This window comes from Caloenas nicobarica, chromosome Z (assembly GCF_036013445.1).
Source record: "Caloenas nicobarica isolate bCalNic1 chromosome Z, bCalNic1.hap1, whole genome shotgun sequence".
NCBI lineage: Eukaryota > Metazoa > Chordata > Aves > Columbiformes > Columbidae > Caloenas > Caloenas nicobarica.
In genome coordinates this window covers 99,407,179-99,423,195 of record NC_088284.1, presented here as the reverse complement: position 1 = coordinate 99,423,195, position 16,017 = coordinate 99,407,179, and the positions used below count along the sequence as shown (strand labels likewise).

The 16,017-nt window shown below is 40.5% G+C and overlaps 1 protein-coding gene across 1 annotated transcript in view; it reads left to right on the top strand.

Moving 5' to 3' along the window:
• Positions 1 to 16,017, top strand: part of EIF2B3 (eukaryotic translation initiation factor 2B subunit gamma) — a 98,526-nt gene that overhangs the window by 34,487 nt on the left and 48,022 nt on the right. The window contains exon 6 of the mRNA XM_065656805.1: positions 15,580 to 15,669. Coding sequence (XP_065512877.1) covers positions 15,580 to 15,669 — 90 coding nt within the window. The remainder of the gene's footprint in view (positions 1 to 15,579; positions 15,670 to 16,017) is intronic.

Here is a 16,017-nt window from a genome sequence, read left to right as displayed (position 1 = left end):
ATATATCTTTCAAAATGTTTCCATTCATTCTGAATACAATGCTGAATTCCCTCTTGAATAGCTGTTGTGTGGTTCTCCCCGAACAGCATTGTGCTGGCAGTTTCTGGAATTACACAGGAAATGAAGAGCATAGCAAACTTTCCTTTCTCTTGCTAAGACTTGCTCCCCGGGAGTTCTTCCAGTAGATCGAGTAAATAGCAGAGATCTGTTCCTAAGGGCAGCACGTCCTCTACATTTCTGCTTTGAGAATTCCAGATTTTCACTGGCTTTAAGTCCTGCCTTTTTCATCAAATTTGTTGCACTGTTTCCCCAGCTAGAGAAGATTAGATAGAGATTCCTTTTACACACAGTAAAACTTCTTATACACTTGTCTTAGAGATTTCTTGTAGTACTTTCTGCTTCCTGAGTCACCAAATATGAAATATTCTGTTAGGAATTAAGCAGAGACCTTGATATGTGAACTGGCAATGCAAAATGCTGTATCTTGCACAATTACTCATTCTAAGTAAAACTTATATGTACGCACATACTTGCATATTGGTCAGCAATAGCTGTTGGATGATCATCTTGAAATCCTTTAACCTTTTATAAAAATATGTGGGAGGTGGTATTCATAATTCAGGTTAGTGGAAGCTCAAGATTTTGAAAAATCTGGGTCAGTCAATACGGAGAGATTTAAAAAGGGAATAATTTAGGGCCTTCAGACAGAAAAAAATTGACTGATGGACTTTTAATTAAAACTCCAAAGGTTGGAAGCAAACCATTAAGAAAGCAAGCGAAATTCAAGTTCAGCTTCTAGTTTTTCTGTGTATAAATCTTCTAGCGGCTGGTGATATTTACAAGAACACAAGAGACTGTCTTTCAGCATTCCCTTTGATTTTATTATTTCCCCTTTGCTTTATTATTCCCAAGGTGTAGCATTAAATATCATTTCGGAGGCCATGTGTCCCTAACTTCTCTGTCCCATCTCTGTGGTACATGTGTTTATACATGTATGCATATACATGTAATATATAGCTTTGTTCACTAATGTGTGGCTACAGCATTTCTAGAACTGGTGTGTTTTGTTGGGTTTTTTTTCCCCCAATGAGCTACAGCATTTTTGAAAATACCTCTGAAATTCCCACTTCTGCGACTTTGAGCCTTAGCCAGGTAGAATAGTAATAACAGAATCACAGCCAGCGGTGCCATAAATTTCAACTAAAGTATCGGGCAAGAAGGCTGATTTCTGTTTGTACTATTGTTAGAGGTATTTATGCAGGGCAGGTCTTTCAGCAAGTGTGATTATTTTCAGAGAGGCCCTCTCTCAATTCTTGCATTTGAATGTGCTGGGGATGTGTGCGGGGAACGGCACCTGATGAACAGCAGCCAGACACAAGGAATAAAATCCCTTGGGAATGAGACTTCTCTCTATGGCCATTTTTCACTTTTAAGGCCACTTGAAAAATATTGTTCTTCAGGTAGATCTCCTTCCTAGATCCCTGGGTTAGCATTTGGGTGCCTGCCATTTTCCCAGACCAAGGAGCTACTGAAGACTTAAGCTTTTCAAGTAGGAAAGTATGCAAGCACATATTTTGCAGCACCAGACGCTATTGAAAGAATAATGGACCCTTCCCACATTCAACTCCATTCTTCTTGCACTTGCTCCCAGACCTCTGGAGCCACTGTGCTAGCAAATGATTACATTCTGTTTCTCTTCTGTAACTCTTCCTAAACAAAATGTTAATTGAGACGTTGATTTATACAATTTAGATTCCTTTGTTAAGTCAGTGTAGTTGAAAGTAGCTTCTGGCTATTGAGGGGATAGCTCAGTGAGACAAATTAGTGCTTGCTGGTATGTTTTTCGATATCTTAACCTTTGAGAAAATAGTAGATTTTCAAATTTAAGGAATACGTCTCTTGCATTCGTTTGGTTTAGATGTACCCCATGACAGGGTAGCTCTAGAATGCAGGATTCTGGGTGTTTTCTGACTTATTATATGAAGTAAACAACCTGAAAAACAGTAGACTTCGGCATTTTTTGCTATGCCCTTGATGTTTGTCGACTGAAAAGGAGGAGTTATGATACTAGGGATGTTATATAGATTGCAGGCTTTCATATGTGACAGGGTTAACCTCGTGGCTGGCATAAAAAATTATTGCTCATGTTCGGGACAACTGTTGACTTAAAGAGTTTGCAGAAAAGTTGTCTGACCTATGTTTTACTTTCCATCTGGTGCTGGAAAGGGTAAAAGTTATGTGAATTGATACGCTATCACCTGTTTGCATTAAGAATGTCTTGTAATTAATATACAAGGAGATCTCCCTTCTCTAGTTGGCTTTATGGCCTTGAGAAGTCCACTTAATGTTTCTCTCTCGTACTTTCTTTGCTTTTTAAAATGAATGCAATATTACTTGTCTGTCTCATAGGAGCATAGCTCATTAATATTTACGTCAGTACTGTAAATGTAAAATGCTGTTCTGAGTAGAGGGTGTTAACTGTTGGCTTTCCTACATTTAGAATCAGAATAGTACTTGTTAGAACATCCTGCAGGAAGCAGCTGATAAAACACTGTGTAGAGCATGAGCTACAGATCATGGATATACCGAGATTTTCAGTTCCAGGACTTGCATTTCTGCATGTCAGACGTCAGTAGTTTTTAAATGTATTATTGTATGGTTTATTGTGTGTTACGTTGTTATACGCTGCTATTCTTATCACTCCACTATCTCTCATTTCCTTTCAAGGTGCTCCTTCTCCAGTTTTTCATACAAAAGCACTGGACATACAGCGAAAAAAGAAATATGTTTTATTTTGCATTAACGAGCACAACTCCTGAAGGGTACACGATGAAATTTGTGGATAGGTGGTTCCTTGTGTGCGCAGGAGCTGGTTTTACAAATGCTGGCTTGGCTCTGGCACGGCTCAGCCGCGCACCTGAGCTAACACGCGGCGGCTGAGCCGCTGCCAGCACCGGGCTGGCGGAGCAGCTCCGGGCCAGGGAACCCTGCGGGGCCCCGGGACCTGCCAGGGGCACTCGCTACGAGCCAGGTCTGGTGTACAAACAGTACTATCTGGGGTCCATGTGACTTTGGGTAAGGGGAGAAAAAAAGTGATATTTATGTTTCTTAATTCTTGTGTGTGTTTGCTGCTTTCCACTGCCAGTTTGGCCACCTGATGGCAGCTTTTAAATTCTGAGATAAGAGCGGTGGTTTTGTTACCCATGTGTACAGCTTTGATCAGCAGTTTCTAGTTCCAACAAAATTCAAGTATCAAACCAGGCTTAATCTTTCTTAGTTTTTCAAATAGCAAGCTTTTCACAGTAAAGTAATTCCCTTTAGAAGGTGATCACTCCATGGACTAACTGCTTTCATTTCTCCCATATATTTTAAAAGCATGGCAACGATTTCCTATGAGTGATCTGTTTTAAAAGATCAAAGTTGATTTGGGCTGCTATGTGTGATCATCTTCTTCACTTTTTTAATTAAAATTTTATGCATGAAGAGAAAGAGTTAATGATGTGTTCTGGTAATAAACCAAGGTGATACTGCCCAGCTAAGTAGTGGCCTCATAGAGGTCACATGCATAAATGAAGATAGAATGAACGTGTAACTCAGGTATGCCACGAACAGCAGAAATGCCAAACACGAGAGCTGAAGCACAGCTGAGTAATCTACTGCAAAGAAATCTGTCACTTTATCTCTTCCTTAGTTTCTGTGTTTTGAAGTCATGACTGATTGATTTTCCATCTTGAAGGCAGCGGATGCAAGGATGCGAACTTGTGCATCTCTGAAAGAAGCATTTAGGCCTGAGCATGAGTTTTCAAGTGACAGAAAGCTCACAGCACACTGTAGCACAATGATGTAAAGGCTAGTTTTGCTTGACACTCTTTCTGTCCATTGACTTCTTAATTTTCATAAGGGAGAACATGTTGAGTTCCATGTGGAGGTGACTCTCGGGTTCTGTTGAGGACTTCTGGAAGGCTTCAGTCTTTTACCTGCCACGTGCCTGTGTCACTACTGCTGATTTCAGCTCTTCCTACAATGACAATAACAAAACTGGCTGTAAGCGTTAATTCAAGTCTCAATGGAGGTATCTTAGATATCTTAGGATGGTGCTGTTTCCTAAGGTTTCTAGATATGCTGACATGTACCTGATGAGTGTTTTTCATCATTGATTGGTGCCTGAAAAGTTACTGTGTGGTAAAGAAGTGAAAGCTGAACAGCTGTTCAGTGTACAGACAGTTGACATGTTGGGGATGAGCGGAAGGTGTTGTGCTGCTCTGGAGTGGTTTTCGGCCACAACCAAATGTGAGCTCTGCAGGTGAGGGGAGAGTCAAGGACAACTGCAGTGCATGCAGGTGAAAGATGTTGGGGCCATATCTTTGTAAAGGCTGATCTGATTTTAAACGTAAGTTTACTGGTCTAAATTGTTGATCCCTGCTTGCTGCAGGCTGAGTAGAGCTATGGATATGGAGAATTAGGTGAAGTTATAGGGAGAGGAGATATTGCTGAGCTTTGGAAGTATTCCTTGCAGGTAAGCACTGTCTTGAACTTGCGTGTTGTGTTATCTCCACAAGTGGATAATATCTTCTTATTTACACTCACAGTTAAATATTTATACCCCAAATTATGAGATGCTTTAGCTTTTCAATCTAACATGAGGAAGGACAACCAGAGAAAGTCTGTACTAGTGTGGATCAAAATACAGTGAAAAAAGTGTGTGAGAACCCATTCTCAATAGTCCTGTTTGTTACCTTAAGCAAAAATGACACCCTCACTGCCACTGTGTGTGTCCTGAAGAGAATCTCAGGCTCACATCTCTGAGGAACTAATTTTCTTAGCTGGTTGAATAGTAAGACCCAAAACTGAGATTAACAGTTATCAAAAAGATGCAAGTGCTCTGCTGTTACTTCATCATTTTGTGCTTACTTGCTTGGCTGATATTTTCAGCAGTTACATGTGTTTTATGATTTTTGAGTACTGTTCATTAATGTAGTTATTTCATTGCTGTATTAGCATATTTTTACATAGTGTTGTTGCTTATACCCTCCTTTCAAAAGGAGAGGTGATTGTCCTTCCTTGCCAGAACTATTGTGCTGTATGGTTTGTACTTCCAGAAATTCCTTCAGGGCTTCAGTTTGTATTTGATTTTTGGCTAGTGTGCAAGAATATATGATCCAATTGATCCAGTCATGTTTTTAATTGAAAACATGTATAGCTTGTATAGATTAAAAAAGGATCATTTGCATGTAAGGAAAAGCCCATTAAAGTGTGTTTGAGAATTCTTACTTGCACCTGGACATAGAAAAAGCTTAGCAAATTATTTTGTGTGTATCTGTTGTACATTTGTTTATTTTTTATCAATGTACGTCAAAGTCCAAATACAAATAAAGCATGCTATGCAGGCTAATTAAATCAATGCCTGCATGGAAGAACTTAGTTTCTGGAATTGGTCTTGTAAATCTGAGATGTAAACAAAAACCTAGTTATTTTTATATCGTTTCCCTTTGCCTCATGAACGTGATTCTGGAAGTTGGAAAGTTATATGTTTATGCCTCTTTTTATAGAAGAATATTTGCATGGCTGAATTTTTATTGAAGTATAATTCCTGGTTTCCTTAAAGCTGAGCAAGGCTACTGGAAGGTGGGAACACACATTAATCCGAGTTACGGTGAAAGGCTGGTTTCTTCATTAACCGTTATTTGCTGCTTTTGTAGAAATGGCTGCTTCGGCCATGGAAAGTAAATTGGGAGCTTTTCCTGAAAGAAGGATATGCAAAGAACAGCATTTAGGCCATGGGATCTTACTGTCCCTCCTTCTGCCCCTACCTACCTGGAGATGATGCAGGCACCATTCCATTTATTCTGTTTAATTTCATCCGTATGCTGAGATGAGCAGTCTCCAGAGGCTCCATTTATCTGAGATTGTTCTTTCTTAGTTGGTTTATAGCTTCCTCATAGACTACGAACTCATTGTACTGGTTCCTTTACAATGTAGAATGCAAAGATAGTGCCTGTCTTAAGAGTTTAGAGTCTAAATAGACTGTACGATTATGGATATGGCCCTCGCTCCCATTAAATGTGAAATTCCAGCTCTTCAGAAAAAAATATTTTCTAGTGAATTCCAATATAATATAGAAAATCTACTATTTGTGGGGACTGCAGCTTCTGTGGTGTGAATAATGAGACCCAATTCTGCTGAAGTGCAAAACCTCCCTTTAATTTTTAATAGCAAATTATTCAGAGAGCAGGGCCCAGAAGCATGGGATTTTTAGAAGTAAACTAGTCTTTTAAGGCTTCCTGTTCATTTTGGTTGTGCTTATTGCTTCTTACCTCTCTCTGATTTTTTTTTTTTTTTTTTTTTTTTTTTTTGTACTCTGCAAAAGCAACCATTGTAGACTTGGACCTTTTTTATTACTAATATAGTCTAGAAGGTTAGCACAAGTCTTTTAAAGTTACAGATTGTTTCTAATACATTTTTTCTTTATAAACTAGGGGCAGGACTGTACACGAAATCTCTGTTATTGTATTTGTGCTTTGTACTCACGTACTTGCTGACTGTTTTACAAGCCAGTAACGTAGTAGCCACAGGCTAGGAAGCTTGCCCAGAAATCTGGCATATTTAATTAGTGCTAGTAAACAAGCAGAGTTTCAAATTTAATTTTTCCTTCTTTAATTCCTGTAAACCTCAAGTCATTTAAAACTTCATTTTGACACTAGTTTCATTTATGCAATTGGATAATACTGCAACAGTCCACAACCACAGATGAAATAGTCCCAGTCTTTTCCAAGCAAGAAGGGAATAGAAGTTATTTTGTTTAAACAGTATTTGAGGTTGCCATAAAACTGTAAATGATAATCTCCAGGTCATCCACTACCCATTTTCTTTTTTATTTCTGTTAGGCTAAGTGTTTCAAGATGAAATTGTCCTACCATGGGTTTAGCCTTGCAAAGGAAAAGGATTGGATTTGTTGCCATTCTGTTAGAAGAGCAACTTATGGAGGCATCTGAACTGTTAGTTGCCATAGCCAGTTTATTGCTTCTAGGCTCAGAGGTTTAATTTGCTGCACCAAAAAGCAACAGAAGCTTTAGCTGCTGTCTTCTCTCTCTCGCTTTTCAATACCAGCTTGTGATCAGTGGCAAAAATGGTTCTCTGCTACTGCTTTTGCTATTGGGGACCAGTGCATTCTAGATAAAAGACATCTCCCCTACCTATTTCATTGCTGGAGCCACACTGTCTGCAGACAAGTAGTGTGCTCATGTTTCCTTATCACAGCCATAAAATACTTGCTAATTTTGACCAAAAACTGGACTTTGTAACTGCAGGTAAAAAAAAAAAAGTATTTAAATTGTGAAAATACACAGATAAGTATTGTCTTATTAGCTTTCCAGACAGCTTTTCCTTCAAGAATGTGGTTATCTTTTTTTTTTTTTTTTTTAAACGAACAGTGACTGTCTCCTACTTATGATAAAGGCAGCTCTCACCTACGGTATTGAGTTGACACATGCAGGACTGTGCACTCTTGTTTGCGTGAAGTTCCTCAGTCAGCAGTGACCATCCCAGGGAAGGAAGTTAACCTGCTACTCAAAGTACCATCTTGCTGCGTTCGATTCCCCAGCATTTTCTTCTGCCCTCTGCAATATTCTAGTTGCTGCATTATCACTGTTCGAAAGGAGTGAAATTCCTCCAGCCCACCCTTAAGCTGTTATGCAGGTCCTAGTAGTGGGTGAAAGATGAGAAAGAATTTTGGAAATCCAGCTGTGCCCTCAGTGCAGTGTACGGTTCTGTTCAGTTGGGCTTAATGCCATAGTGCTCCAACTTCAGCATCCTCCTGAAACCATTTTAGGTGTTAAGCTCAGTTCCTTACAGTAATATGAAGCAGTAACTTCTGTTATAGCTATTAACAAATCTGGAAATTTTTAATCATGAGTAATCTGGTCTAACCAGAAACTCATCCAGTGTGGTTGTAACCACTGTAATTACTTATTTAAAAAATGCAAATTTGGTCTTTGGATGTTAAGCTCTTCTTGTGGTAGTAAGATTTTTTTCTGTGTCTTGTCTTTTTGACTTTTTTTCCCCCTCGATACTTACATTCATCATCTCATGGTATTTCTAATGGTGTTTTGTAAAATGCCAGTTAGCTATTAAAGGAATTAATCATCAAGTTCTTCTGAGTTGAAAAATAGGGAGATGTCTCCGAGTGGCTTCAGTCTGACTTCAATTCTGCTTTGGTTTTAAATTCTGCTTTCACTCTGCAAAAAGAATACTACATCTTCTAATTTTAGGGCTTTGTTTTAATGAAGTTCTTATTTGATACTGTCAAAATATTAGCCAATAAATAGTGTAGGTCTTTTGAACTTTTTGCCCATGTTGTTTAGTAGTCTGAAGGTGTTACCTTAAATCCCCAAATTTTGCAGCCCATAGGTTTCAAGTTCGAGCCACTAGTAAAACTCACCTCACCCGAGAGGCACAGAAGGTCTTTGGAGCCTTATCGAGCAAAGCTGTGATGAGCCGGTCACTGTTTTGTTTGCCTTTGAGTCTAGGCCAGTAACATAAAGAAATTGTGGCAGCCTTGCTGTGTTTAAGCTATATATTGCTAGTGACCTACAGCTTTGACCTAGTATTCAGTTTCACTGTTTCCCATGCATTTACTGTAATTATTTGATTTAAGAAAAATATATCATATGTCTGCTGCTTAGCCCTTTGGGAACTGGCGTAGGAGGGATCAGCAGGAGCTGCTGTTCTTCAGTAGCCTCTGTACAATCCTCCAGCTTCAGTTGTTTGCTTAAAACTTGTTCCTCTTATGCTCTGTCATCCTTTCAGCCCCAGTGATTTTAGGGAACAATTATTTACTAAGGTGAATTTCCACAAAGCAAGAAGCGAAATGGGCCGAAAATTGGAAGTGATTAGGGTTGCCAGGTGCAGACTTTTAGTTCTTTCTCCTCCTTTAGTAAAGAAAGCATTTCCCAAAGCTTGATTAAATCTCTTAGATCACAGTTTAGCCCAGCATAAGAAAAATAAGCTCAAATACCAGATCTGAACCAAGTGACTAAGCCATGTCCTGTTGTGTTGGAATTGAATTGGTTATAGTGCACAATAATCTACTTTATTGTCATCGTGGCCTTAACTGTAGCATAAGATGATTACATTGAATGTGTATAATAATAAGGCTTACACTTTGTATATACTGCTTTAAATATTTTGGCACACCATAGAAAGAACCTTTACGTGCAAGGCTTGATTAATCCTTTTCCTCTGTGTATAGAACAAGTAGCTGCCAGAGCTCAAGGGTAAAACCTATTAATAAAGTCTGTGGCAGTCCCCGCCCTCCATTGCAGTGTATTCTCTTCTGTTCACACTGAACTCCAGACTTATTATCACTTCGGTCTCTCTCTTTTGCTTTCAGAGTTTCCACATAGCAATTGAAGTATTCTAGCAGACGTGAGGCTAGCATAAAAGTGTCTAGTATAAAATATTTGCATTTTCTCTGTACTTTCAGTGGAGGACAGGGAAAGAGAGAAAGGGGCAGGGGGCTTGTGGGGAGCCTGGCCCCTGTGTTATTTCCTAAAGCTGTTAGCACTCGCTATGGCAGAGAAGACCCTTAGAACCAAGTTTAGAGAAGTGCTTTCCCCGGCAGCTGTGGCTGGTGTGCTCCCAGGGGACACACTTGCATCCATTGATGTGCCCATGTGCTCCCCGGGGAGAGCACCTCGGGCTTGGGGTGGACGAGGAATTACTGTTGTTCTGGTGCTCGTATGGGGAAACTGAAGCAGGACTGAGAAAAACATTTTATATAAGGTCATGGGATGAGTTGGCCATGCAGCCATCAGCACCCTCGCTGTTCAGCGTCGAAGTCAAGAGAGACGTTAATGTTAAAGCATTGTGTGGTCGCCAAGATAATGACTTTTTTACGGGAGGTTACGCAGGCTTATTTAAACCATTACTGACCTTGAACTAATATTAATCCCAAGTTCTGACTGCTAACCTGTACTCCTTATACTAGAGAAAATGATTTAATCTTTGGCTTTCAATGAAAGTTGGTTCCTTTACCAAAAAGTTTTCAGCATGTTTTTGTCAGAAGTAGGTTCATAGTTTTTATTATAGTCTCATGGGTATATTAATAATACAACGCAACAAAGAAAAATGGCAAGCGGTGAAGGTTTTAAATGAAAAATATTTATTATTCGGAAGGCTTTCAAGCAACTTAGGTCATTAGATCAATAAAACATTCTTGCTCGGAAAGCACTTCCCATTCCTGGTGCAGTGTCTCTTTAGAAGCCGCAAGGATGGATCCATGGGTGGTTACCAGAGCAGCTGCGAATGTGGGATGTCCTCCTGTGCCAGCTCCTCAAGGAACCAAAGCACGTCTTACCCTCCTGTCTAAGAAAACTGGAGGAAGGGAACCAGTGAGGGGGTGCCTCTGAGCTGGGAAACAGGGGCCAGGGTCGCACCTCGGAGCAGCCTTCACTGTTTGAAATTTCGGGCGATTGCTGTTCTGTGCCCCGTTCCTCTCCGTGCCAGCTCCCTCGCACCACCGAGGCTCTCCTCTCCTCTCCTCTCCTCGCAGCCAGAACTGAACCAGGCGTTCCACCCCAGAAGCAGCATCCTCGCACTAAGCTCTGCCCCCACCTCGCAAACCCGCCGGCGGGGGCGCCGGGTAGAGGCCAAGGGAGGCCCCGGAGCCGGGGCGGGGGCCCGGCCGCCGCGGTTCAGCCCGGAGGTGGCAGCATTTCACCGGTGGGCAGAGGAGCCGGGGATGCGGCGTAGGGGATGTTCACTTGGCTGAGAGCTTTCTGGCCAAAAGCACGGCGTAAAAAATTAAGGTCATAAGGTGCCTGGGATTTTCAGAGAGCCAATGTAACAGTGGTCTTTTATTATTAGCGAGTTTACAGCCAAGAGCTGTCCCGTAAATGAGCGATGCGATTTAGGGAATTTTTTTAAACGTTTTTTTCCTTTAAAAGTAGGAATGCTTGAGACATTAAAGGTGGTCTGGCAGCTTTTTGCTGTTAGACTTCTCTTCATGTTGATCTGTATGCTGGCTTTGTGTCAACATGAGAGCACCAGCTCCATGCAGACAGTCCGGGGTCAGCGCTGTGTTTGGACTGGATGGCATGATTCTGCACACGAGAATACAGTACAGTACATGGTGTGGGAGATAGGAAGAATGCGATAGACTGGCTACATGGACTGTCTGAGTTGTATGTGATTAAATAGAAAATAAATGAGTGTGTAATGCATAGTTTGCACTTAGCGTGCTATTATTTATTTACTTATTTTGGAGGGATGGAGAGGAAGATGAACTAATACCCCATAAGCCCGTGGTGGATGTAATTCAGGTATCAGTTCAGGAGCCAGGTTAATAGCAGGTATGTTTGGATTTTTGGTGTGTCGTTGCTCAGAGTAGTGTTAGGGTACGGACAGCCTCAGGTCCTTGAGCTTATTTAAAGACCTTCATATTTTCTGTCAACAGCTGTATGAAGTTAAAGGCAAAGAGGCCATGGGATTTCTCTTTCTCAGCTAGTTTATTTGTGAGGTGGTGAGGTTAATGTGGCAATATCCCATGCTTAGTAGAGAGGCTTTTTGGCTTTAAGCTTTGTGTGTGCTCCCTTCAGATTTATGATTTTGACCCCAGCCTGGCATTATCACACTGTCAGTGGGAGTGCAGGGCTGGTTTGAACCTCCAGCTCTTGGTGGTAATCTCTCTTAATTAGTTTACAGTTTAAACAATTGTCCATCTTTTTGCCTTTAAACAAGGGAAGTTTGCTCTATCAGTGGTTGATTTCCCTGAGGGAGGAAGTCCTGAGAGAGGTTATCGGGGAGAGAAAAGCTCCGGGCTCCACTTTCAAAGCAGTGCCACGTACGAAGCATGCATCAATCCTGTTAGTACTGCTTATTATTTCACAATGGCGTGTCAGGAATTACGGGCACAGACCTTTCTAAGCACTCTTGCAGACCTTTATGCACTCTCATCCCGAGTCAGGATTTTGTGGAATTATGTGCTAATAAAAGCTAATTTTACACATTAAATTGCGTTCTTTGAAATTGCTCTTTTAATTGCTGATCTTTCCCTGACTTCTCCACAGATCTCTCTGAGCCTCCTCATTGTCGACTTTCTGCCAGGGAGCCCTCGGTGCCTCATCATTAGGGCTAAAATCTGCCATCACTTAACATAACACATAGAGCTTACAACTGGGAGCAGCCCCCTCCCTTGCATGGGAGCACAGACAATAATAGACACTATAGTGGCAGCACCAATGGGAATTTTACCATGTATTTTAATGACTTGAGCTTGATTACATTTGCTAGATTGAACCAAAGTTCATTTAGTAATTGGTATGATTCTTAGAGGGTTCACATTTGACATTCCTCGCTCATTAAGAAGCTCCGGCAATGGCTGTTACAACTTTCATCTTAACGGTGACCCTCTCAGATATATATCCAGTCTTTTTCTTTTGATAAACCACCCAACCCGGCATTCATTAACACTTAACCATCTGCAGCCAGCCCCTCCTAGTACCTTCTCCCTTGCTTTGATGATATAATTAAAAGCCTTCTGTATTATCTCCCTCAGAGTGATAAGCCTAGGTGCATCAGCTCTCGGTACTTGCATTGTTTGTTATTCGATTCTCTCTGTATCAGCTGTTCTTCACGACGGGCTCATTTTTCATATGTCGTAAAGATTAGCTGATGGACTGGGAGATCAGAGGCATGAGAAGGGAGTGTGGCTTTCAATATTAGTAACCAGATGCTCATTTGAAATGGTGATGGAGTTTGCTGTTATCTGTTAGATTATTTGGCTCCTTTGCTTTTACCTGAAGATAAACTGGTTTAAGCACTAGTCAATGAAAATTAGCATCATCTTTAGTGACTTGTTATGATAGTGCTCTTATCAGTCTGGTTTAGTGTGGCTATTCTCTCCTTGAGCCTGGTTTACAGAAATCGCAGCTTTGTTTATGCATGTGCCCAAACTTGCCTGTTTGACCTTTGAAGCTGTGATTATAATATTAATCTATGGGACTATTCTGTTGCAAATCACTTAGGTGGTCTGTATTTCAGAGGATTTTCGTTGTGGGACCTCCCTCTTGTCCAGCATGATATTCCATTATTGTTAGTATATTCTACATTGAAGCTAACTCAGAGTGGCGTTTCAGTACATCTTGTTGTCTGGCTGGGTTTTGTGGGGGTTTTTTTGTGTGTGATGGAGCTGCAGCTAGGATAGCACTGTGCTACTGTCTGTCCACTTGCACTGATTTTGTATAACTTTATAACAAAGTTGCTTAGCTACAGAAAAACTTGGTACAATACTTGCATGCAGATACAAACCAGCCCACAAATCCTCAGCACCCTGCGGTGGAGCTAAACAGTGTTATTCCAGTTTGCAGGTGGGGAGACTGGATGCATGAAAGCCACACAGACACTGGCAACAGAACCAGCATCTATTGAGTTCCTATTTTACACTCTGATGCTTGATGTTCAGCCCGTGCAGCCTTCCCCTGTCTTGTGTTTAAGGGAGGTTGTGTCAGATCTTGAATAGGAAGAGAAGAACCTGGCGTTCTGGTATTAAAGAAATTGTTCTGTTTGTCATCTTCAAATTAAGAATTGGGATTTTTTCCTCCTATTTTTCCCTCTTCTTCCCATTTTGGATCCATTTCTAATTTTTTTACATGTTTCTTGCCTTGTTCCATTGTTTTGTTCATTTTCCCAGCTTTCCTCATTGCTTCATTTCTTTCCATTTGTCTCTTTCACCCATTTCAATAAACTATTATATTCATTATGTAAATACAAGGGAGCCCTTTTTCTCAGAGAAGATATGAAAATTCTCTCATAAATACACAAAATGTGGAAACCATCCTCAGGATGCAGAGCAGGAGGGAGTCTGCCGACTTCCAACTGCAAGACCTCATTAAAATTAGTGGATTCCCTATCCTCTTTGCATAAGGAACATTACTGTTTGGGCTGACTTCCACAGCAACATCTGGGCCACTGATAACATCAGTACTGGAGCACTGCTAGGTGAGCTCATGTTTTGTTAATGAAGCAATCTACTGAAAGTGCATATATCATTTTTTAGTGCCACATACTTTACTGCAAAGTGTCGTTCTACTATGATAGGCGCTTTCCTTTACAAGTGTGAATTAAATAATTTTGTTATAGTTAATAATATGCTTAACTTGAATTGAATAGCATGCTTAGGAAATGCCACCTAAATTAAAAAACTCGAACACTTAGATACTTTGGGAGTTCAATGCATGAGTTAAGAAATACACTGAAAAAAGGCTTATTAGAACACCTGATATTCTCGGTAGCTTTGTTGTTACTAAATATTTGGTGTGCTGGTATTGGTTTACTACACACACACGTATACGTATATACACATGCCCAAGTTGTGAATGATCCCTCTGCTGAGCTAACTAAATAATAAAAGTGATCATGGTCACAAACATCTGACTTTAGCATGTTCTGGAATAAGCAAACAAAGGTTGGATGGAATATACTGGTAAGATATGTTCAGTCAAACTTCATTATGAAATCCAGGCATCAAAGGAAGCAAAATGAAAACAGATAATTTCATATGTGGATTGAAATTTCTCTCAACAGCCTCTGCAGTGTGAGTGCAGTTACAGCAAGTGTCATTCCCAACTGTTTTTGTGTTTTATCATTTTTAATTTGCAAGCTAAATATTCTTGTGGCTCTTGCGTCCTGAGAGCTCGTGGTGAGTGTTCAGAAAGCCAGAACACTTTTAAATGAGGCTACAGGTGTGTGGAAGGGAAAGTAATATTGGCATAAAATATCTTGCTGTTTTGAGACAAGTTCCAAAAAGAGTTGCCACTCTCTAAGAGCACAGAATGCATTGAGAGAAGTAATAGAAGCAATCGATGAGTCTTTCTCATATAAAACTTTGTTCTTAAACTATTGAAGCTATTGGAGATTTCTGAGTCTTGGAAATATTAACCTGCCACTGGTCTGAAAGTGAAGACTTTTCTGTTTGCCATTGTTTGGCTAATGATGAGAGGGAGTTTTACTGATCTTTTCCACCTTACTGGGCTGGATAGGCAAACACTTTGTAATTGAGCTGTGGCAGTCATTTGTAATGTGTAGTGCAGGAAAAGTGAGAAGACCCCATCTCCTTTCCCTATTCTCCTCCAGGAAGTGCTGGAAAAATTACAGTAATGCTGGTGTGTTTACGAGTAGAACATGCACAACCTTGCATATTAAGGCAGGCACTTAGCCAGGAACTTCGAATTATTGTACCCTGACATTACCCACTGTAACTTTTAGCACTCTGGGCCCATTACTTTGGCATACTGCCCAGTAATGTGCAATTTCCACTTACATAAGAAGATGTAGCAGGAGTAATGACTCCTTGGAGAAGGTGTTTTCTTTCACAGCAAATCAGCCCAGGGCCAGCAGGTGTAAGTTTATAGGCAGTCCAGTCATGGCAGCCTGCACTGTTCTCCTCTGTTAATCCAGGAGCAGATGGAAAGGAACAGATCTGCCTTCGCACACTTTTCACTGTCCACTGATTTAATTGCAAAGTTAAGCTCTTGTAAATGGCCATGCAAAACTCTATGATTTTCCTTTTTTTGTCTTTTCCAGGCACCCCAGAATGCACATCAGAACAGGGCTGATGGATGCTCATCTCTACTGTCTGAAGAAATATGTGGTAGATTTCCTTGTAGAAAACAGGTAAGAAACCAAGCAGTACACAAGTTGGTAGCAGGTGTTTGCATTGACATGTGGTTCATACCAAAGCTTTTAAAGGAAGATTTGTTTCATTAAATGGGCTAGCATAAAATAGAAATATGAAAGAAAAGAGTTTTCAAAGTGCCTTAACTACACTAAAAAGAATGCCAGGCATTATCTCTGAGCTTCTTATTCAGATATTTTTTTAAAAAAGAAAAATCTAATAGCAGCATAAGTAAAAGCTAAAATTTTTGCCTCTTGTCTGCATCCCATGTTTCCCTAATGTATCTGGGCTTTTTGGCTGCTCATTTCACCAGGGCTCCCCCATTGTTAGGGCTGTGAATACATTTC